Source organism: Pan troglodytes, chromosome 5, assembly GCF_028858775.2.
Source record: "Pan troglodytes isolate AG18354 chromosome 5, NHGRI_mPanTro3-v2.0_pri, whole genome shotgun sequence".
NCBI classification, from domain to species: domain Eukaryota; kingdom Metazoa; phylum Chordata; class Mammalia; order Primates; family Hominidae; genus Pan; species Pan troglodytes.
Window position 1 is genome coordinate 130,935,393 of NC_072403.2, and position 24,511 is coordinate 130,959,903.

General features: G+C 38.8%; 1 protein-coding gene across 12 annotated transcripts in view; it reads right to left on the bottom strand.

Moving 5' to 3' along the window:
- FAM184A (family with sequence similarity 184 member A) overlaps positions 1-24,511 on the bottom strand; it is a 188,547-nt gene that overhangs the window by 78,316 nt on the left and 85,720 nt on the right. The window contains exons 1-2 of one of the 12 annotated variants that reach the window (XM_054686220.2): positions 2,902-3,033; positions 1,861-2,096 (exon numbers count right to left, since the gene is read on the bottom strand). The exons of the other annotated variants lie outside the window; for them this stretch is intronic. Coding sequence (XP_054542195.1) covers positions 1,861-1,983 — 123 coding nt within the window. The 5' untranslated portion in view covers positions 1,984-2,096; positions 2,902-3,033. Of the gene's footprint in view, positions 1-1,860; positions 2,097-2,901; positions 3,034-24,511 lie in introns of those variants that run through there. 12 annotated transcript variants of the gene reach the window in all.

Genomic DNA, 24,511 nt, shown 5'->3' on the forward strand with positions numbered 1-24,511 from the left:
CTAGGTCTTTAGGTAACAACGCTTTTAACCAGCTGCCAAAAAAAAATTTTTTTGAATCCACCTATGACCAGAAACCCCCACCCTGTCACCCTCCTTTCGAGTTGTCGCACCTTTCCCAATGGAACAAACGTACATCTTACGTGTACTGATTTATGTTTTATGCCACCCTAAAATGTATAAAACCAAGCTATAGCCCGACCACCTTGGGCATATGTTCTCAGGATCTCCTGGAGCTATGTCAGGGGACATTGGTCACTCATATTTGGCTCAGAATACATCTCTTCAAATATTTTACAGAGTTTGACTCTTTTCGTTGACACCATATTAATATAAAATATTGAGTCACTTATCTATTTCCTATTAATGACTAGAACAGGATCTACTAGAGAGATGCACTGAAGATCTGGAGTTCAACGTGAATAGAATGGGAACAAATGCTACCTACACAGAATAGTTCAGCCCCATAAATGATTCACGTCTTTTTTTTCCCTTGGTCCAGTGTCTTTTTTTTTTTTAACTAGAAAGGAAAATCAAAAGACAAAAGCCATTCTTCGTACATTATGTAATCAAATGAATGTCAGCAACAGACGTGTGTCCAAATGAAACATTTACAAGACAGTTCACAAAAGGAGCTCATTTGGATTTTACTTAAGCCAAGGGCACTATAAAACTCTAATTTTAAAAGAACTTTAAAATCCAATTGCATTGGGAAATTGTCTTTAAAGATATATTTCCTCGCTGTATGATTCTATAATTATTGCTGGGAAATCTTTTGGAAAATATTGATAAAGTCTAATAATGTTGGAGGTATCTTTGTGTATGGTAATGTGGAATACATCTGTTTCCCCAGATTTAACTTGAATTCTCAAACAGCAAGCAGAAGTCCTACTATACAGCTATGATTCAGGATCTGTGCAATGGGATCTGTGCTACCATACTTCAACAACAACAAAAATCAAAACAACAAACATTTTGTGAATGCTCAGTACTTTTTTATATGCATTCTGGCAAAGAAAAGTATGAATGTTCTTAATCTTTCTCAAAACAGACCTGCTCAAAATAAAACATATTTTTATTTTGGCATAAAATATAATGGCAGACAATTTTTAGATAATATATATTAAGTGTCAAGCTGTATAGTACAGAATACTGTGACATGGCATAATAAGTTTTCAGTAGAAAGAACTGGATAAAGATTGCAGTAATTAGAAAGGCATAAAAGGGCAAAGTCAGTTGTCAAGAACTACGAGGAAAGCAACTTCAGTTAAGGCACAAAATGTGAATGATTTTTGTGGTTGGTGTGGCCCAATAATCCTGGACACTGAGAGAGTGAGTGCCATGGAATGTCAGTTAAAGTTAAAAACTTCCTAGTTATTAATTTGTCCCTGAAATTTAACTGGAAAAAGTGTCTTTATAGTAATTTTAAGATTTAGAATCTCTGTATATTTTTCTGTTTGTATGCTGATTTCTCAGCTCACCTTGCCGGGTGGCTTGCAAGGGTGGCAGGGACTTTAGGGTCTGTACCGAGCAGATCTAAGGCATTATATGGCCCTTCTTGACAGGAGCCTTGCACAAATGGTGGGGCTAAAGCCTAAACCATGTAATGTCTCGGGCTTCCTCTGCTTTTTCAACTAAAATCGGCTCTTTTCCGGGACAAATACGAATTGGAACTCTGGCTTTGCTGGCTTTTCATAACTCACCAAGTGCTTTTTGTTCCTGTTATATCCCGGGGCTAAGTTTTCTAATGGCTCTTAAAAGCTGCTTGTCCACCTGCACAGACCTTCACTCTGGCCCTTTTCAAGGACTCCACCCACTTGCTTTTTAAGTTAGCACCACTTTAGGAGGTGGAGAAATTCTTACCCCAAGCCGCAAGTCCTCAGGGGTTACTGATTTATGTTTGAACTTTTGTTCCAGAAGGTGAACAAATGTTGCACTCTTGAATCCAAGGGCTGCTGTTTTTGCAAGCATTTGAGGGGTTTCCATGAGTGTTCCTTCCACTTCCTCCTTTAGCTCCCATTTCTTGAACTACTTCCACACCCTTCTCAACAGGCAACAGGGCCTTCAAAGTCATATTCTAGGGGAGAGAATTCCAGCCCCTGTAGCAGTTAATGGAGAAATAAGCTTCTAAGAAAAGACATGATCATTTTATTACTAAAATACTCCAAGTGAGGGTTACTATAAGGTCGTGGCGACAAGGCCAGCCCAAGGCCGCAGACACAAGAGATCCACGGGACAGAGATGAAGGGTGGTCCCAAGCTAAAATTATGATGAGATGGGACTGAGAGACAAGACTAGCTGGATTTCCCAGGCTGACTAAGAATCCCTAAACCCAGCTGGGAAGGTGAGCGCATCCACCTTTAAACACGGGGCTTGCAACTTAGCTCACACTCGGCCAATCAGGTAGTAAAGAGCGCTCACTAAAATGCTAATTAGACAAAAACAGTAAGTAAAGAAATAGCCAATCATCTATCGCCTGAGAGCACAGCGGGAGGGACAATGATCAGGATATAAACCCAGACATTCCAGCTGGCAACCGCTACCCTCTTTGGGTCCCCTCCCTTTGTATGGGAGCTCTGTTTTCACTCAATTAAATCTTGCAGCTGCACTCTTCTGGTCCGTGTTTGTTACGGCTAGAGCTGAGCTTTCACTCCCCGTTCCCCACTGCTGTTTGTCACCTTCGCAGACTCGCCACTGACTTCCACCCCTCCGGATCCGGCAGGGTGTCCACTGTGCTCCTGATCCAGTGAGGTGCCCACTGCCGCTCTGGATCGGGCTAAAGGCTTGCCATTGGTCCTGCACGGCTAAGTGCCCGGGTTCGTCCTAATCGAGCTGAACACTAGTTGCTGGGTTCCACGGTTCTCTTCCATGACCCACGGCTTCTAATAGAGGTATAACACTCACCGCATGGCCCAAGATTCCATTCCTTGGAATCCGTGAGGCTAAGAACCCCAGGTCTGAGAACACGAGGCTTGCCACCATCTTGGAAGCAGCCCGCCACCATCTTGGGAGCTCTGAGAACAAGGTCCCCCTGGTAACAGGACCAAGGGTAGCCGTTAAGACTGGTTAAGCCCGGAACCCAGAACTGACGGTACATGGCAAGACCAGTTAAGCCTGGAACCCAGAACTTGGGGAATATGGTAAGACTGGTTAAGTCCAGAACCCAGAACCGGGGGTACATGGTAAGATCGGTAAAGCCTGGAACCCAGGACAATGGGGGATGCCTCATCCAGGATAATGGGAAGAAAGGGGGAATGCCTTCTTTTTCCTTTTTCTTCTCCTCTGCTCTCTCTTCACAAGTGGCAGATGGGTAATCATGTGTCCACACTGTAGGGCATGTTCCTCGGATGCATTCCCCAAAACTGGGAAGTTTAATTTCCCCAAACTTTAAACTACTTGGCTTCAAAATAAACTGGGAGGAAATTACTTCTAAACTTCCATTCTTAGTCTGGAACTTGCCTCGGTCTCTTTTTTTTGCTTTATGCCCCTCAGTTGAATTCTTTCTTTTGAGGAGGCAAAGACTGAAGTTGCCGTGGACCCATATGGATTCACCACCAATAATTTCGGGTAATTCAGATCTCTTCCACTGCTAACAAGAGCACAGAGGATTTTTAGGGCAGTGGAACTATTCTATATAATACCACAATGGTGAACACATGTCATTATACATTTGTCAAAATCCCTAGGATGTACAACACCAAGAACAAATCCTAATGTAAACCATGGACTTTAGGTAATAATGATGGACTTTGGGTGATAATGATGTGTCAATGTAGGTCTAACGATTCTAACATATCACTCTACTACACGATGCTGACAGTCAGGGAGGCCATGTGTGTTGGAAAAAAGGGGATGGGAACTCTACTTTCTGCTCAACTTTGCTGTGAAACTAAAAACTGCTCTAAAAGAGTAAAGTCTATTTTTCAAAAATCTGCATCCTGAACAATGTGTCCCCAGTTCTCCCCACACCTGCCCAAATTCTGAATGCCAAGAGTCAGGCAGCAGATTAAAGAATTCTCTGAAGAAAATTAAATATCTATTCACATTGACATTTGGGTGTGTTCAATTTATTAAAAAAAAATCTGATGGGGTTCCAGTTTCCACCTAGAATGTAGAAATATAAATGGAGCAATGTTCTACCTAATGACTACGAAATAACCTATAAATTCATCAATTTTCATGAATCTATCAGAAAGCTGAGATCACAATGCAACCAACTGGCTTTCACTCTAAGAAAAGCCTCCAAGGACAGACAGGACACAGGCATTGGCTCACCTGTGGCAGAGCACAGAAGGAAAATGAGAAGGTCACATAAGTGGGTAAGAATTCAGCAAAAATTTACTAAAAATTGCTCAAGGTAAGAACATGGGCAAGTGTGAGAAAATGGAACCCAGGGAAGCCACAGACACAATCAAGTTTGCCTACTCATAGTCTCTTTTCTATGACCTCAGGGGGTAGTCACAAGAAAAACTGTTTACTGGGTAGGAGACTAGAGAAAGCTTTGCTCAGAGAAACAGGCCTCCCACTGCAGGGAAAGCACAAAAACTACCCAGATCCTTCTGATCTAAGGAACAAAAGCCATAAGCTACTAGGGTAAGGGCAACAAACCCTCTTTTTCTACCCCTGCCCCACCTCGGCACCTTTAGCCCCAGGGCAAATGTGATAACCTAGTGAGGCTGGGGAAAGAGAAAAAAAGAAAAAACTCTTTGGGAGAATGGGCAGGAAGCCATTGGATGTAAATGAAAACAAAATGTATCAAAACTTGTAGGATGCAGCTCAAACAGTGGTCTGCAACCTGTTTTGTAAATAAAGGAAAACAGGTATGCCTTTTCATTTATGTATTGTCTATGGCTGCCTTCCCATTATACTGGCATAATTGAGTAGTTATAAACTACACTGAAAAAGAAAGAACTCAAATCAATAACCTAAATTCACACCTCAAAGAACCAGAAAAGGAAGAGTAAATGAAACCCAAAACAGAAGGAAGAAAACAATAAAGATTAGAGTAGGTATAAATGAAACAGAGAATAGAAAACAGTAGAGAGAACCAATGAAACCAAAAGTTGATTTTTTAAAATGATCAACAAAATTGACAAGCCTTAGACTGATTAAGACAAAGGAGAATCACACTTTTACCACAATTAACATTGCACTGGATGTCCTAGCTAGAGCAATTATGCAAGAAAAAGAAATATAAGGCATCCAAATTGGGGAAGTAAAACTATCATTATTTGCAGATGACACAATTTTTTTAATGTACAAAATCTCAAATGATCAACAAAAAACTATTCGAGCTAATAAACGAATTCAGCAAATTTGCAGAAGATTTAGAAGCCTTAGGTCTCTGAGGCACAAGAATCACTTGAGACCAGGAATTCAAGACTAGCCTAGGCAACAAAGCAAGAGTCTGTCTCTACGAAAAATTTAAAAGTTAGCTGGGTGTGGTGGTATGCACTTAGAGTCCTAGTTCTAAGGCTGAGGTGGCCAGATTGCTTTAGCCTAGGAGTTCAAGGGCATAGTAAGCTATGATCTTGTCACTGCATTTCAGCCTGGGTAACAAAGCGAGAACTTGTCTCTAATTAAAAAAAAAAAAAATCAACACACATCAATTATAAACTATCAATGAAGCAATGAACACTTTGAAAAAAAAATTAAGAAAACAATTCCAATTACCTGGGTACTACTGATGCTGTGACTTACATGACCCAAATAATTTAATGTTAATAGAGACTGAAGTTTGTAAATGTGAAGAAAAGGAAAGCCTTAATGGCCAATACACTGGGAACTGGGTATAACTCTTAGTTTATCTCATCTATGTTGGAGTCCTCTAGAGAGTGACAGCTACTGATATCATTAAGGTATGTGGTGATTAGGAATTAGAGTGCTTTATTTTCTTCCAAAATTTATGGAGTTGGTCTGTACCTGGCTCTGTACATTACACAGGTAAACATGCACCAAATATGTTGAGCAAGGAACACAATTCTAGCGATCTCTTCTAATTTGGAATGCTGTAAATACAACCTACGCTTGCTCTCAAAGCATTTCTTATGGGTTCTCCAACCTTTTGCCCCTTCATCCATTCAAGGATTGCTGATATTCTTAGGCAGAAGGGAAGTGAAGCCAAAAGTGACATTCCTTCCCTCATCTACTCATCTAGTTCACTGCTCTATGGTCATATCAAAGAAGCTGGGAAACCTCTGGTATATTGATAAAAATAAATGAGAAAAGGAAGGCTGTTTTCCTCTACCTGCTAAAACAGTATAACTATCAGTTTCTCAATTTTTTTTTTTTTTTGCCATTCTATTCATCTACGTATATCAAGGAAAGAGACCCTAATAGGAGCTAGACTCATCTTTTAAACACTTGTTTTCTAATTGTCCTTCTTAAACCTACCCGATGTGCAGATGACATAACCATCACCTAGGGCTGGCTCAAGGTCACATGCAGGCCTCTGAAAAATGCATTTTGGCATTACAACCTTGGAGAAAAAATCACCCACAAAGCAACCTTGGAGCAGTGACTTAACAGCAGATTTTTCTTCTTGGTGACTGAACTTTGGAATTGAAAGAGGCAGAAGAACAGTGGAGAGGGGATGTAGGGTAGGCTACAAAAATGGCGAGACCAGACTGCCTGCCTGCCTCATATACAGATAGAAGATGCAAAATGCACCACAATGAAATTACTAATAAGAGCAACAAATACTCAAAGCTGCAATAACAAAGATTTCCTATATTTTCATGCTCAATTCAGACAAAATTTCTTCTTAAATACAATAAAGCCAATTAAAAAAAATTTATATTGCAAAAATCTGGATTAGGGAAGTTAATAAATATTTAAGAACTAATTATGCTTCTTTTTCTCTACACCTTTGCCATTACTAGTGATCTCCCTGGAATGTCCTCCTTTTGTCATATCCCTATTGAAAATGATGCTTAGGAAAAGTATATGTACTATATATTCCCTGATTACTAAAGTAATCACTATTCATTGTAGAAAATTTGGATAATATATTAAAAACAAAAGGAATAAGGAAAAACATTCCATCCTTTATCTTATTACAACTGTTATCTTTTTTCCATATCTCACCTTGTAACAGAACCTAATAAGAGGTTGGATATAAGGAATGAAATACAAAGAAAAATTTGAAATCACACCAAGTATTTGGAATTGGTAAGTAAGATAAAAGTTGTGGTCATGATAGAAAATGTATACCTTTTTTTTTTTTTTGGAGACAGAGTCTAGCTTTGTTGCCCAGGCTGGAGTGCAGTGGCATGATCTAGGCTCACTGCAATCTCTGCCTCCTGGGTTCAAGCGATCCTCCTGACTCAGCCTCCCAAGTAGCTGACAAGTACAGACAAGCGCAACCACACCCAGCTAAGGTTTGTATTTTTAGTAGAGACAGGGTTTCACAATGTTGGCCAGGCTGGTCTCAAACTCCTGGCCTCAGGTGATCCACCTGCCTCGGACTGAAAAGGTATGCTTTAAAAAATTAACTACACCAAGTTGATCTTCAAACGACCAATTTTGTAGTGATTGTTATATCTACCAAATAAAAAAAAAACTATGCAAAAATACACTATAATTTTTACTATGCCCATGCAATTTCCTGTCATCAAAAGCATGAATTCTTTGTGCTGTATATCAAGTAAAGTCAATTATGACTAACATTTCTTTAGTATTTGGAAAAGGCCATATGACACCACAGTCTTGCTAATACATACCCCTGAATGGCCAGGAATGCAGAGCAGATCTTAGGAGCAACTACCGCTATAACCATTATATGGTATATCATAGCATCCACAAGATCGTGGAATCTATTTTTAAGAATATCCTGCACCAAGGAAACCAAAGCAAAAATGAACAAATGGGATTACATCAAGGTAAAAAGCTTCTGCACAGCAAAGGATATAATCAACCAAGTGAAGAGACAACCCACAGAGTAGAAAATATTTGCAAACTACCCATCTGACAAGGGATTAATAACCAGAATACATAAAAGCTCAAAAAACGCTATAGGAAAAAAATCTAATAATCTGATTAAAAAATGGGCATAAGATTTAAATAGACATTTCTCAACAGAAGACATACAAATGGCAAACAGGCATATAAAAAAGTGCTCAACATTATTGATTATCAGAGAAATGCAAATCAAAACTACAATGAGATATCATCTCATTCCAGTTAAAATGGCTTATATCTAAAAGACAGGCAGTAACAAATGCTGGCAAGGATATGGAGAAAAGGGAACCCTTGTACACTATGGATGGGAATGTAAATGAGTACAATCACTATGAAGGGCAGTTTGGAGGTTCCTCAAAAAACTAGAAATTAAACTACTATATGATCCAGCAATCCCACTGCTGGGTATGTACCCAAAAGAGAGGAAATCAGTATATCAAAGAGGTATCTATACCCTTATGTTTGTTGCAGCACCGGTTATAATAGTTAAGATTTGGAAGTAACCTACGTGTCCATCAACAGATGAATGGATAAAGAAAATGTGGTACACAATTGCAAAGATGAAGGGGACGTTACCACTGATCCCACAGAAATAAAAACAGCCATCAGAAACTGCTACGAACACCTCTGTGCACACAAACTAGAAAACCTAGAAGAGATGGACAAATTCCTGGACACATACACCCTCCCAAGACTGAACCAGGAAGAAATTGATTCCCTGAACAGATCAATAATGAGCTCCAAAATTAAATCAGTAATAAATAGCCTACCAACCAAAAAAAGCCCAGGATCATATGGATTCACGGCCAAATTCTACCAGATATAAAACAAAGAGCTGGTACCATTCCTACTGAAACTATTCCATAAAATTGAGGAGGAAGGACTCCTCCCCAACACATTCTATAAGGCCAGCGTTAGTCTGATACCAAAACCTAGCAGAGACACACACAGAAAAAAAGAAAACTTCAGGCCAATATCCTTGATGAACACCAGTGCAAAAATCCTTAACAAAATACTTGCAAACCAAATCCAGCAGCATATCAAAAAGCTAATCCATCATGATCAAGTAGTCTTCATCTCCGGGATGGAAGGTTAGTTCAACATACCCAAGTGAACAAATGTGATTCATCACATAAACAGAACTAAAGACAAAAGCCACATGATTGTCTCAATAGATGCAGAAAGGCTTTTGATAAAATTCAACATCCCTTCATGTGAAAAAAACTCAGTAAACAAGATATTGAAGGAACATACCTCAAAATAATAATAACCATCTATGACAAACCCACAGCCAACATCATACTGAATGGGCAAAAGCTGGAAGCATTTCCCTTGAAAACCAGCACAAGACAAGGATGCCCTCTCTCACCACTCTTATTCAACACAGAATTGGAAGTCTTAGCCAGAGCAATCACACAAGAGAAAGAAATAAAGGGCATCCAAATAGAAAGAGAAGAAGTCAAACTATCCCTGTTTGCAGATGACATGATTCTATATATAGAAAACCCCACAGTCTCGGCCCAAAAGCTCCTTCAGCTGATAAACAACTTCAGCAAAGTTTCAGGATACAAAATCGATGTACAAAAATCACTAGCATTCCTATACACCAACAACAGCCAAGCTAAGAGACAAACCAGGAAGGCAATTCCGTTCACAATTGCCACAAAAAGAATAAAATACCTAAGAATACCTGTACACAAAACATCCCGTTCTCAATTATTTGTAGATCTAAAAATCAATACAATTGAACTCATGGACACAGAGAGTAGAATGATGGTTACCAGAGGCTGGGAAGGGTAATGGGATAATGGGGGATGGTAGTGGGGGACTGGTTGAAAGATCTCCACAACAAGAATTACAAAACACTGCTCAAAGAAATCAGAGATGACACAAACAAATGAGAACACATCCCATGCTCATGGATACAAAGAATCAATATCATTAAAATGGCCATACTGACCAAAGCAATTTACAGATTCAATGCTATTTCAATCCAACTACCAATGATATTCTTCACAGAACTACAAAAAACTATTTTAAAATTCATATGGAACCAAAAAAGAGCCCATATAGCCAAGGCAATCCTAAGCAAAAAGGACAAAGCTGGATCCATCACATTACTTGACTTCAAACTATACTACAGGGCTACAGTAACCAAAACAGCATGATCCTGGTACAAAAACAGACACATAGGCCAGGCGCGGTGGCTCACGCCTGTAATCCCAGCACTTTGGGAGGCCAAGACAGGCGGATCACCTGAGGTCAGGAGTTCGAGACCAGCCTGGCCAACATGGTAAAACCCCATCTCTACTAAAAATACAAAAATTACCCAGGCGTGGTGGCGGGCATCTATAGTCCCAGCTACTTGGGAGGCTGAGGCAGGAGAATCACTTGAACCTGGGAGGCAGAGATTGCAGTGAGCCGAGATGGTGCCATTGCACCCCAGCCTGGGGGATAAGAGCGATACTTTGTCTCAAAAAATAAAATAAAAACAAAACAAAACAAAACAGGCACATAGACCAATGGAACAGAATAGAGAGTCCAGAAACAAGACCACATACCTATGACCATCTAATCTTTGACAAAGCTGACAAAAACAAGCAATGGGGAAAACATTCCCTACTCAATAAATGGTGCTGGGATAACTGGCTAGCCATATGTAGAAGATTGGAATTGGACCCCTTCCTTACACCATATACAAAAATCAACTCGAGATGGATTAAAGTCTTAAATGTAAAACCCAAAACTATAAAAACTCTGGAAGATAACCTAGGCAATACCATTCAGGACACAGGAATGGGCAAAGGTTCCATGACAAGGACACCAAAAACAATCACGACAAAAGCCAAAATTGACAAGTGGGATCTAATTAAGCTAAAGGGCTTCTGCACAGCAAAAGAAACTATCATTAGAGTGAACAAGCAACCTACAGAATGGGAGAAAATTCTTGCAAACTATGCATCTGACAAAGATCTAATATCCAGCATCTATAAGGAACTTAAATGTACAGGAGAAAAACAACCCCATTAAAAAGTGGACAAAGGACATGAACAGACACTTTTCCAAAGAAGACATACATGCAGTGAACCAGCATACGAAAGAAAGGTCAATATCACTGATCATGAGAGAAATGCAAGTCAAAACCACAATGAGATACCATCTCACACCAGTCAGAATGGCAATTATTAAAAAGTCAAAAAACAACAAATGCTAGTGAGGTTACAGAGAAAAGGGAACACTTATACATTGCTGGTGGGAGTGTTAATTAGCTCAACCATTGTGGAAAGCAGTGTGGCAATTCCTCAAAGAGCTAAAAACAGAACTACCATTTGACCCAGCAATCCCATTACTGGGTATATACCCAGAGGAATATAAATCATTCCACCATAAAGACACATGCAGACGAATGTTCACTGCGGCACTATTCACAATAGCAAAGACATGGAATCAGCTTAAGTGCCCATCAATGACAGATTGGGGTTTTTTTTTAAAAAAAGGGTACATATACACCACAGAACACTATGCAGCCATAAAAAAAATGAGATCATGTCTTTTGCAAGAATATGGATAGACCTGGAGGCTATTACTATCCTTGCAAACTAACTCAGGAAGAGAAAACCAAATATCGCAGGTTTTCACTTATAAATGGGAGCTAAATGATGAGAACTCATGAACACAAAGAAGGGAACGCTGGGGCCTACCTGAGAGTGGAGGGTGGGAGGAGGGAAAGGAGCAGAAAAAATAACTGTTGGGTACTAGGCTTAACACCTGGGTGATGAAGTAAGTTGTACAACAAACACCTGTGACATGAGATTACCTACATAACAAACTCACACATGTACCCCTGAACCTAAAATAAAAGTTTAAAAAAAGAAAGAAAATGTGGTACATGTACACAATGGAGTACAATTCAGCCATAAAAAAGAATGAGACTCAGTCATCTACAACAACATGGATGGAACTGGAGATCATTAGGTTAAGTGAAATAAGCCAGGCACACAAAGACAAAACACTACGTGTTCTCACTTATTTGTGGGATCTAAAAATCAAAACAATTGAACTCATGGACATAGAGGGTAGAATGATGGTTACTAGAGGCTGGAGAGGGTAGTGGGGTGTTAGGGAAGAAGGAGGGATGGTTAATGGGTACCAAAAGAAAAAAATAGAATAAGACTTACTATTTGATAGCACAGTAGGGTAACTATAGTCAATAACTTAATTGTATATTTTAAAATAAAGACTATAATTGGATTGTTTGTAACTCAAAGGATAAATGCTTGAGAGAATAGATACTCCATTTTCATTGACATGCTTATTTCATATTGCATCAAAACATCTCATATACCCCATAAATATATACGAGTACTATGTACCCACAAAATTTTTTTTTAAAAAGAGAGTATCTTGCCAAAAAAGAAAAAAAATAATATCCTGCTATTGGTTTGAGAGGTAAAGTAAGAGGTAAAATAAGAGGGCTATAATGTGTTATCTTGTCTGATCACAGGACTCAAATACAGGTTTTTGAATAAGAACTTGGAAATTAATAAAAGTTAATGAGGTGAGTCAGGTAAGACTGGAAGATTATTTTATGCAACAGAAAATAAGCACTGTAGACTCTGGTTGTATTTGGTGAGAAATCCTCTTTGAAAAGCCAGAGCCTTCAGAGTCAGCAGCCATTGGAGGCCCAGGTTCCCAGACAGCAGTATCTATGTATGAGACTCAGGTCCTGAGCTGGGGTGCAGACTCCCTGAATATCTCCTGAGGTACGACTGCAGTCTCTCACATAGTGATCTCTATTATGTCAGTCCTTGAATGGACCTAATGTTCTGCCAATCACACATTCTCCTGTAATTCCTAAATTAGTTACCTAACTCAAGCATAATTCAAAGACTGAAAATAATTCCAATTAGCTATTTTGGATATAGACACCTACATTCTATTTTTTTCTTCATTTCTTCCTTTCACACCTAAATGTACTGTGAAAGAATGAAAAGATACAAATATGTTACCTAAGAGTTCCTCCATTATGTACTCTTCCCCTCCTCCTACCACAAAGTCATTATTAGATCCTAACAGTTCTACTTCCAAAATACATCATGATGTCTGCACTTACCTCTATTTCCATCACAACCACCCTAATGCAAGCCACCACCATCTGGCATTAGGCCTAGGACCATTGTAGTAGTCTCCTAACTGATCTTTCGGCTTCCCCTCATGCTGTGCCACAATTCATTCCTGAATCAGTAGCCAAAGTGGTCATCTCAAAACATAAATCATAACAGAACCCTTGCTTGCAGCCTGCCGATGGTTTCCCACCACACATGTACAGGAGGAAAAAAAGTCAAACTCTTCTCTGTGGCCTTCAGAGTTGTATCTGATCTGATTCCCACTCCTGACTTAAGCTGGCAGCCACTTTCACCAAATGAATCAACAACCAACCACCAGAGGCAGGAGAGGAAGCAGCACTAGCTGAAAGAGGCCAGTATCACACAAGCTGTATAGGTAGAGGCTTTGTGCAAAACACATAAGGAATTTGAATTTCTAAATACACTGAGTTGTCTTAAAGGAAGGTACCCCAATATAATGAATCATCTAACAGTCAAGTTATAACATTGTGCCGAATTCAGTAAACACTCCTTTCTTTGTAGGTAATGTAGAACCAGTGAAAGGATTTAAGTAGAGGAATAACTTGATCTGACTTGCATTTTAGAAATTAAAATTCTGGTTGCACTGTGGAGGATGTATTAGATGAGATTTGATTAAAGAACAGCCAAAGGCATCGAAATACCTCAGGAAAAGAGCCCTGTGCTTCCTAACACAAACCTTGGGCTGGAGACCTGATACCCGACTGAAGAGCTATTTAGGTCATACATACACTCAGCAAGGGAAGCTGGTGGTTGCTTGAAAGTTAGGGGAGAGGTGCCCTCTCTCAGTTGTTGAGTCTGTTAATGAGGTCATGCACCTCTACAAACTTCATTCTATCTTCAATCAAGGTTTATACTTTACAAGTTACAGAGGACTTGTACAGCACGTGCTAACTGAAATTACTCACATACCCCCCAGACAGTGACCTGCTATTTCAGATAAACCTGAGCTGGAATGGGCTATTATAACTCAGGCATCTCTGACTCCTGTGTATATAGCTCTGTTCTTAGGTCCTATCTTCCCAGCAAAGCAGGCACATCTAAAAACACATCACCCCAAATTTCTCTATGTAACAGCCTAACGCCAATTGTGCTTAACCACTTTTCTACCCAATGACCAAGGGGATATTACACTTCCATTAATACCTTTTGATCACTATGGCAATATTTTCAATTTAGGGTAGAGGTAGGATGTAGTATAAGAATCACTAAGTGGCCCTTTAAAAAGGCTACACATTCATTCCCATTCTCCATCCTATGGCCACCCACACACCCACCAAGGGAGGTAACTGAGTGGAAAAATGATTGACAACCACCTGCTTTACTAAATACAAAGATAAGGGCCAATAAAATTAATTCAGTTATTAGAATACTATGCCAACCTGTTTTTAAGAATTCTGAAACAGAGTAGTATTATCCCAAACAGAATTCTTAGAGAAGCGTCTGTGTTTTAAAATACTTTTCTGTTGTTTCCTATGGTGATAAACATTTTCAAGTCCCAATCTACTTCTCAGCAGGCACTACACATAGTTTAATGAGACGAATATTATGATGTGCTCCCTACTGAGAAAATCTCAGTGCCATAATAAAAGGATATGAAGTTAATGTAATGAAGTTTTAAGAAAAAACCTTAAAGTTCTCAACATTCAAATCCTTTAGAGAAAAAAAAATCATATATAATTTAATGACAACCTTCCCAATACATTCCTCTTTCTACTATCCCATCTCCACTATTTTTTACAGAAAACGAAAACACTGTATGTAACCCTAAAAGGGAAGCTGAAATAAATGACTGAATTACAATCAAAATGAATCACGCTAGCTTAGCAATTACATACAATAATTCAGAATTGTTTTAGTCTGTTTGGGCTGCTATAACAAAAATACCATAAACTAGGTAGCTTATAAACAACAGAAATTTATCTCTTACAGTTCTAGAGGCTGGAAAGTCCAAGATCATCAGCAGACTGGGTGGCAAGGGCCTGTTCCGTAGTGATGGTGCCTTCTATGTGTTCTCACATGGCAGAAGTGGCAAATAAGCTCCCTTGGACCTCTTTTATAAGGGAAGTAATCCATTCATGAGGGCTCTTTCCTCATGACCTTAGCACCTCCTCAAGGCCTCACCTCTTAATTCTATTACACTGGGGATTAGATTTCAACATATGAAGTTTGGGGGATATAAACATTTAGACAAGAGCAAGAATTTCCTAAAGTGTGACATAAGAAGGGACTTTAGGTAATCAATATTTTTATTTGATATGTATGCATTTATCTTAACCATCACTAAACCTAAGTGGCCCACCAAATCTGTGAAGTTATATGTTACTGCTTAGGATAAAATTAAAGTAGGCAGAGAAATTCACATAGACTTCTTGCCTTATAGGTCCTATACTCAGGAATATTCACGCTTTGAGTCTTGAGTAACTGAGCCTTGTGACAATTTTTTTTTAATAACAGCTTTGAGATATAATTTATGTAACATAAAATTCACCCCCTTTAAAGTGTACAATTCAGTGGGTTCTAAGCACATTGAAAAAGTTGTACAACCATCACCACTACCAAATTCCATAATATTTTCATTGCCCTAAAAGGAAACACCACAGCCATCAGCATTTCTTCCCACTCCCCCTTCTCCTCACAACCCCTCTCAACTACTACTCTACTTTCTGTCTCTATGGATTTGCCTATTCTGGACACTTCAGAGAAATGAAATCATACAATATTTAGCCTTTTGTGTCTGGCCTCTTTCACTTAGCATAATGTTTTCAAGATTAATCTACATTGTAGCATATATCAGTATTTCATTCCTTTTTATGGGCAAATAATATTCTATTGTATGGATATACCATATTTTATTCATTCATCAGTTGATGTAACAGTTGGGTTGTTTCCATTCTTAGCTATTACAAATATGTAATGCTACTGTGATCGTTTGTATATAAATTTTTGTGTGGATGTATGTTTTTAATTTCCTTGGATATATACCTAGAATTGCTGGGTCATGTGGTAACTGTTTAACCTTTTGAGAAATTGCCAAACTGTTTACCAAAGTGACTGACTGCACCATTTTATAAACCCGCCAACAATGTATAGGGGTTTTAATTTCTCCACATCCATGGCAACACTTCATTGTCAATTTTTTTATTACAGCCATCCTAGTGTGTGTGAAGTGGTATCGCACTGTGTTTTTTATTTGCATATCCCTAATGACTACTGATGGTGACCTAATTCTTTGAAAGTATGCACAGTAAACATGCTATATATCTCTGGTGTAAAATCTCATATACTGCATTTCTTTGGGTATCACAACATACTTTTTTAGCCCTCTGATACTGTCTGTAACGGGTATGACTTATTATGGGCTTCATCCACCCTTTTCAGCTCCTGTCTTGGCTACCTTCCCAAAGGCATGCCCCTTACCTAATATATCTACCCTCTTCTTCCTCCTCCTACAAAATCCACAATCTCCACTTTTCTGGGGCCTGGCCTTTATTATATCTCTGCTCCCCATCTTGGTAACAGATATGATAAACACATGCAGAAGAGTTTAGATTTGATGTGGTAAATAACAAAGAGAATATGAGTATTTATACAGGGTACATTTATTAGTACTACCATATCACTAAGCAGGATAAACTGAAATAGAAGAGTCTGAAAGGAAACTTTGCAAAAATAAGGTCTACATTGATTCCTACTTGGGGAAATGGAAAAGGAAAATCTAAAAGATATTTCAAAGAAAGAAGTGTAAATACTTAAAAGAAAAAAGAGGAAATTTTAATTCAAATGTTCTATTCTAAAAGATTTCATTTAAGATAGGGTCAGACAGAAATGCTAGATTGAGACAAGAAACTAGGTTTTTGGTTTATTTGTTATTTGGGATATGGGGGATGTCTGATGAAGAAGAAGATTAATTAGATTTTGGACACGTAGTACTGAGGTCATAGCAGACATCCAGGTAGAGATGACACTCGTAAAAGATGAAATAGACAGAAATTTCCCAAAACAAACCTAGGGTTCTATCGTCCCACAGTAACATTTTATGCTCACTAGAATACATTTCTTGTCTTATCCATGGACATTACTTGGCATTGGGCATCAAATTTACTGGCTACTAAATCATGGTTCTAATGGTTCTAGCACAGTTCATCAACTCACTGAAATCCTCAAGTAGCTCCAAAGACTAATGCTATTCATGTAACCTACTAGGAACTTCCTTTCCAAAGTGATGTAAATTGGGATGTTCACAACATGCCAAGCATTTATACATGATAGAATGAAGCCAAGAGACAAGAGAAGAAAAGCCCAACCATCACAAACATTCTGTAATGGAACCACTAGACCGCTAATCTCCTTAGAACCTCCCTGCCAAGGAACTATATCCCATATAAGCCTGGTCTGGTGGGCACTCACCACTGTGTACTAAAGACGTGACTTTCTTCCTTTCTGACACAACTACTACTCATGTCACCATCTGCCCCTTTCTCAAACAAGCTAACAGGATAGAAATAAGAACTTAATCATATTGAGAAATTTATTCCACAGTATGTTTAAGAATTAACCCATTTATGCCGAAGGTTGCAATTTTTTGAATTTTTGGAATCAGACCTTGAGCAGTAGGATATAAATAATTCACATGCTTAGCATTTCAATAATGGAACAAAAGGCATAAATGAGTTAATTAATGTAGTCTATCTTGAAACCAATAAATGCTGCTGCTCAAATACACACATACACCCTATTACTAATGAAGTAAAGATACAAATCTTGGAAGTAATAATCCAATGGCCTTGAAATTATGGTCCTCTTTCTTACTGTTCCAATAGGTAAAAGACTGGGAAGTGTCTGAGCAGTGACAATATCCAAAGTGCACATGATTATATAGTGTAAATTCTAAATTTCTGCTATGCTTACAATATAAAAGTCTTTCTTACTACCATGCTATGCTTACAATATAAAAGTCTTTCTTACTACCATATATCTAAGAATTCCTTTGTTTGACTATAGGACTGAGGAAAAGCAACCCTGTTAATTTAGAGATTCTACATTTGTGTTTAAAATGGCAAAGAAGGCTGGGCGCAGTGGCTCATGCTTGTAATCCCAACACTTTGGGAGGCCAAGACAAGAGGATTGCTTGAGGTCAGGAGTTCAAGACCAGAATGCTCAGGGTAGTGAGACCCTCAACTGTACAAAAAAATTTTTTTAATTATTCAGGTGTGGTGGTGCACACCTGTAGTTCCAGCTACTCGGGGGAGCTGAAGCAGGAGGATCACTTAGACCCAGGAAGTGGAGGCTGCAGTAAGCCGTGATTGAGCCTGTGCACTCCACCCCAGGTGACAGAGGGCAACCTTGTCTCTAAATATAAATAAATAAATAAATTTAAAATAAGAGAAAATGGCAAAGGAGAGGTCTTTCTTAATGACGCATATCACATTACATTACCAACTCTCTTCTGTGTTTTTTTTTTTTTTACTCTCTTAAAAGTTTGTGGTGGCTGCTCTGATAGTAGTGGGTTATCAGAACACATTAACACTAGTGTTACTGAAGTTAGTATAAAACTCCCCCGCTCCTAAATGACTGGCTTTAAAAAAAAAAAAAAAAACAACTTTGTGGCTAACCACTGAAAGAACTGTAAATATGGGTTAATGTTTTTCCCTATTCCCTGAAAGTGTACATTGTGGCAGACTATATTTCCCAAAGATGGCCACAATATTTCCCATCCCACATGCTCTTCTACAATGTGATCTGCCACTCTCTCATCAAGAAGTAGAGTCCAATTCTCCTTCTCTCTTTTTTTTTTTTTTTTTTTTTTTTTTTTTGAGATAGAGTCTTGCTCTGTCGCCCAGGCTGGAGAGCAGTGGCGTGATCTTGGCTCACTGCAACCTCTACCTCCAGGGTTCAAGCAATTCTCCTGCCTCAGCCTCCCTACTGAGCCTCTTGCCTCAGTAGCTGGGATTACAGGTGTGCGCCACCACACCTAGCTAATTTTTTTGTGTTTTTAGTAGAGATGGGGTTTTGCCATGTGGGCCAGGCTGGTCTCAAACTCCTGACTTCAGGTGATCTGCCCACCTTAGTCTCCCAACATGATGGGATTACAGGTGTGAGCCACCGTGCCCAGCCCAATTCTCCTTCTCTTAAATCTAGGCTGGCCTCAATGATTCACTTGTAACCAATAAAATGTGGCAAAAATGATAGTGAATGACTTCTGAGTCTAGGTCAGTAGGAGCCTGGCAGCTTCTTTCTCAGTTTCTGGAACACTTAGTCTCCAGGTGCTGCCATGCTATGAAAAGCCTAAGCTACAAGGAGAGACCTACACTGTCCTGCAGGTCCTCTGGTCTAGCATCCCAGCTGAGCCCAGCTTTCGAGTTATCCTGGTCTAGGTATCAGATGAGTAAAAAAGTCAACATGGAAGAGGATTCTCCAATTCCAGCTGTTTCCATCCCAGCAGGTCCAATCATACCCAGCCATTTGAGTCTTCCATTCTGAGGCTCCAAATAAAGCACACAGCTGTCTCTTCTCTGAATTCCTACCTCAATAATTTGTAACCATAATATAATGGTTATTTTATTTTTATTTTATATTTATTATTTTATTTTATATTTTATCTTATTTTGAGACAAGGTCTTGTTCTGCTAACAGGGCCTTGCTCTGTTGCCCAGGCTGGAGTGCACTGGCACAATCTCAGCTCACTGCAACCTCCACCTCCCGGTTTCAAGCAATCCTCCCACCTCAGCCTCCCAATAAGCCACCACACTCAGATAATTTTTTAATTTTTTGTAGAGATGAGGTCTCACACTATATTGTCCAGGCTGGTCCTGAACTCCTGGACTCAAGCAATCCTCCCACCTCGGCCTCCCAAAATGTGGGGATTATAGGTGTGAAACACCACACCTGGCCAGTTGTTGTTTTATACAAATTTTGGGTGGTGTAAAAGCAGTAGATTACCACAGCAGCGACAGGTAACTGGAATGAAGGTTGATAACCTATCTCTTCACTTTAATAAACATTCCACATTTTTCTTCCAATGTATTTTACTGAGATTTTATTTCCAATTAATTTTTTTGCCAATAATAAACATCCACTATTAAGTTCTCCATTTATTTTGACAGTTCAACTTTACAAACCATTACACATCTAACAAAACCATTTTCCAGGGCTTGGTTTCCAACTTATTTGTTTTAAAATCTTCTTTCTTAACATCCTCTCCACTTACTGGAATTATTTCAGTTTTTCACCCTTTCTTCCAATCTATGTCTAAATTAGGTCATGACTAAAGACATAATTACTTGAAGCAAAATGCTGTGTACCCAACTATAAACATCATAAGTAAACATTCTGTCAGGTATAATAATTATTCAGCACTTATTATAAACAAAGTATTATACCAGTACTTCAGATGTTTATAATTATACATGCTTTATTAATGAAAATGGCTATATTGAGTTTTATATATCTATGCTCACAAGTATTATTTTGCCAGAAAAGCACATTTTAATATTTTCAACAAAAAGACTATTGTTTGGTATAATTTTAATATAAACTTCAAACCATTGCATTTTTATAAATAAAGGCTATCTTATAACTTGCCACTCCATTTAATAGGTATAAATTGGTCACTAACAAATCACAGTGTATATGACTCTTTGTAACTACCTGGCAGAAAAAAACTTAATCCTGCTGCCTCTAAGTGTTTAGTCACTTCGAGATTAAAGTTTAGATTTTGGTAGATATTTAGTTAAAACCAGGTACTGTTTTTAGGTACTGTTTGAGGCCAGCCTAGATGACCCTGTCATCTCAGTTACAATTCAAAGCTCCTTCCTGTAATTCTTTCCCTCCTAGTATCATGTCTATTTTCACCCTGCTCAGCCTTACAGGAGTGGCTACAGGGATACTGTTTTCTTGCTGGCATATATTAAAAGGGAACGAGCTGTATATCTGGTCAATAATATCCTTTTGCCAGTTCTAGAAAGTGTAGTGGAAAAATATGGGCAAGGCAGCTAATGGTACTGGCAAGACAGTGGCTAAAGCAACAGATAAAGAATGAAATGAAGACAGAGATGATGAACAGGGAGAAAATGAAGAGGCTAAAACACTAAAGAAACTGAAGAGTTGGTAGAATTTGAAAAAGGGAGAAGTGAAAGTTTAAGACATTCATTCATTTAATCAACAAGTATTAATACCTTCTAACATGGTTTAGATCTGTGGCCCCACCCAAATCTCTTGTCAGATGGTAATCCCCAGTGTTGGAGGTGGGGCCTGGTGGGAGGTGACTGGATCATGAGGGTGGTTTCTAATGGTTTAGCACCATCCCCCTCGTGGTACTGTATAGTGAGTTAGTTCTCAGGAGCTCTGGTTGTTTAAAAGTGTGTAGCACCTCCCCCTTCTCTTTCTTCCTCCTGGTCACGTGAAGCTCCTCGCTCTCACTTTGTGTTCCATCGTGAGTAAAAGCTCCCTGAGGCCTCCCCAGAAGCAGAAGCCGATGTGCTTCTTGCACAACCTGCAGAACCATGAACGAATTAAACCTCTTTTCTTTATAAATTACCCAGTCTCAGGCATTTCTTTATAGCAGTGCAAGAATGGACTAATACACCTTCCATGTGGCTGGAAGTTCTGGAGTTTAAGATTCAGAGGAAATGTGTATGAGTAGCTTGATTAAAGATAAAGATGACACAATTTGAAAATGTCAAGAAATGCAAAGCCAGGATGTTAGTGAACCCATGGACTGTGTCTCTTCAATATTAAGAAGCAACAGGGGAAGGTATAGGTAAAAGAGCTAGTTGGCCTAAACCTCAAGGAGGAATAGTTTACAAGTTGCGGTATCAGAAAGCTAGAAGAAAGAAGATTACCATCTTTAGGACCTTTGGTTGATGAACTGTGTGAAAATGAGCTGTGTTCACCTGCAAAGGCCACAGGAAAAGCAATATCCTGAGGAGAGAGCCAGGATTACTTTTCTTTCTTTCTTTTTTTTTTTAATAGAGACAAGGTCACACTGTGTCATCCAGGCTGAAGTGCAGTGATGCAATCACAGCTCACTGTAGCTTCAAATTCCTGGACTCAAGCAATCCTCCTGCCTCAGCCTCCTAAGTATCTGGGATTACAGGTGTGTGCTACCATGCCTGGCTAATTATTTTTCTTTTTCTTTCTTTTTTTTTTTTTTTTTGTAGAGATGAGCTCTCACTACATTGCCCAGACTGGTGTTGAACTCCTGGCCTCAAGCAATCCTCTCTCAACCTATGGGCCACCACACCTAAACTACTTTTCAACTAAAGTGAGGAGACTGAGTAATTTATGAAGAAGTGTGGCTGCAGAGAAGTTTGTTCAGCATGAAATAAGAGCTCTACAAAGGACTTATAAAAACACGATGAGAGAGGATGGGAAGGGCTTGAGGAAGGGAGGGATAGGGAAAGATTTGTTAAAGGATACAAAAGTACCCTGATCTGATCACTAAACACTATATGTATCAAAACATCATACGTACCCCATCAATATCTACAATTATTTGTCAATTGAAACAAAAGAAAAAATAGGGGCAAGGCATAGTGGCTCACACCTGTAATCTCAACACTTTGGGAGCCTGCATTTGGACCTGGGATCCAGGCAGACAGAGGTATGAGGCAAGATGGACTGAACTGCTTGAGGCTTCCAAGACACACTCTAGTCTTACCATTTTGAACACAGCCAACTAGATTTTACACAGGATTACAAATATGCTTGAGAGGTGATCAGGGTTAGCCTTCTTACTTACAAATGTATAACTTTGAAAAAGTTATTTTAAACATCTCTAAGCCTCAGAGTTTTTTGGTAAAACAAAGAGAAAAATAACTACTTCAAGAAGTACCATGATTAAACAGCATAATGTATGTAGAGTGCTTAACACAATAACGCACAATACACTTTTCAGTTTAATTGTTTTTGTTCTTACTGATGTGGCCCTCCAAAGAAATTGTAACCAGGTACACAGGGCATAAGATTGGTTAGTTTTGTCCTGGCATGGTGGCTCACATCTGTAATCTCAGCACGTTGGGAGTCCGAGGCAGGCAGATTGCTTGAGCCCTGGAATAACAGCCTGGGCAACATGGCAAAATCCTGTCTCTATAAAAAATACAAAAATTAGCCGGGTGTGGTGGTGTGAGCCAATAGTCCCAGCTACTCGGGAGGCTGAGGTGGGAGGATCACCTGCGCCTGGAAAGGTTGAGGCTGCAGTGAGCTGTGATCACACCACTGCATTCCAGCCTGGGTGACAGAGACCCTATCTCAAAAATAAAAAATAAAAAAAAGATTGGTTAGTTCCACTGATCCCACCTCATGGTAAAAGCAGTTGCACTTGGAAGGAGAAACAAAAGGACTCAGAATGCTCTGAGTTGGTCAGTTTCACTCAGATAAAGCTAAACATTAAGAGGTTTACCAAAGACTGCTTTGTCTCTGGTATTTTCTGTCTTATACATCTGTTAGATTGCAAGCTCCTGAAGCTTGACTTGTGTCCCCAAGAGTACATACAGGAATAAAATAAAACAACATTCTATACCTCAGGGATGGTAATTCTAGAGGGTACATTTAACACAGTATCTCTCCTTCTGTTAAATAACTTCATTGTTAATTTTCTAAAAGACATTTAGATTGAAGAGTCATTCAGATTTAAGATTAAACATCAACAAAAAGGTGAAACCCAAAAAGGTGAAACCCCCCCACCAAAAATCCATATACCTAGTAAATAGGAGAATATTGGTATATTTATTCATGCTATTCATTATTTTTCAGATGATAAAATATGCAAAAATTTTGTATAAATGAATAATCAGTTAGAAAAGACAGTATAATCAAATAACTCACTTAAATACATCACATGTTGCTGTAAAATTTGTGTTGTTTAACATTTGTTAAATATCTGTGTTTTTCTAGTTGCTGTTTAAAAAAACTTAAGCACAATAAGATTTTACATTCTAAGACGATATATTCCATATTAGTTAGCCACATGACTGCAGAACATACTGCATGTTAAATTCCAATATCCAAATATAGAATGTCTTAGGCAGTTAGTCTTACTGGTTTCTATCTTGATATATGCCTTCCTTAAATGACCTAGAAGAATGTGCATGTTCAGTGTTTTTACTGGTAGTGTATATTCATAACATGTAACTGCAAACATGTTTGCAGTTCAACCCCAGCTCTTCTGGCATGTGGCCTCGAGCAAGTCACTTAACCTCTCTAACATTCAGTTTCATGGTGAAATCTAGTATCAACCTCTTGGGATTATGGCAAGGATGAAATTAAACAGCATAAGAAAATAGCAGGTAATAGTTGCTCCAAAGTGGTATTTACTGTTATTAATTAGACTCAGTATTCCTCCCTCATAATAAAAAAAATGCCCTTATTTTATAACTGTTCCTATAATTCAGCTTTATCAGTTGACTTGC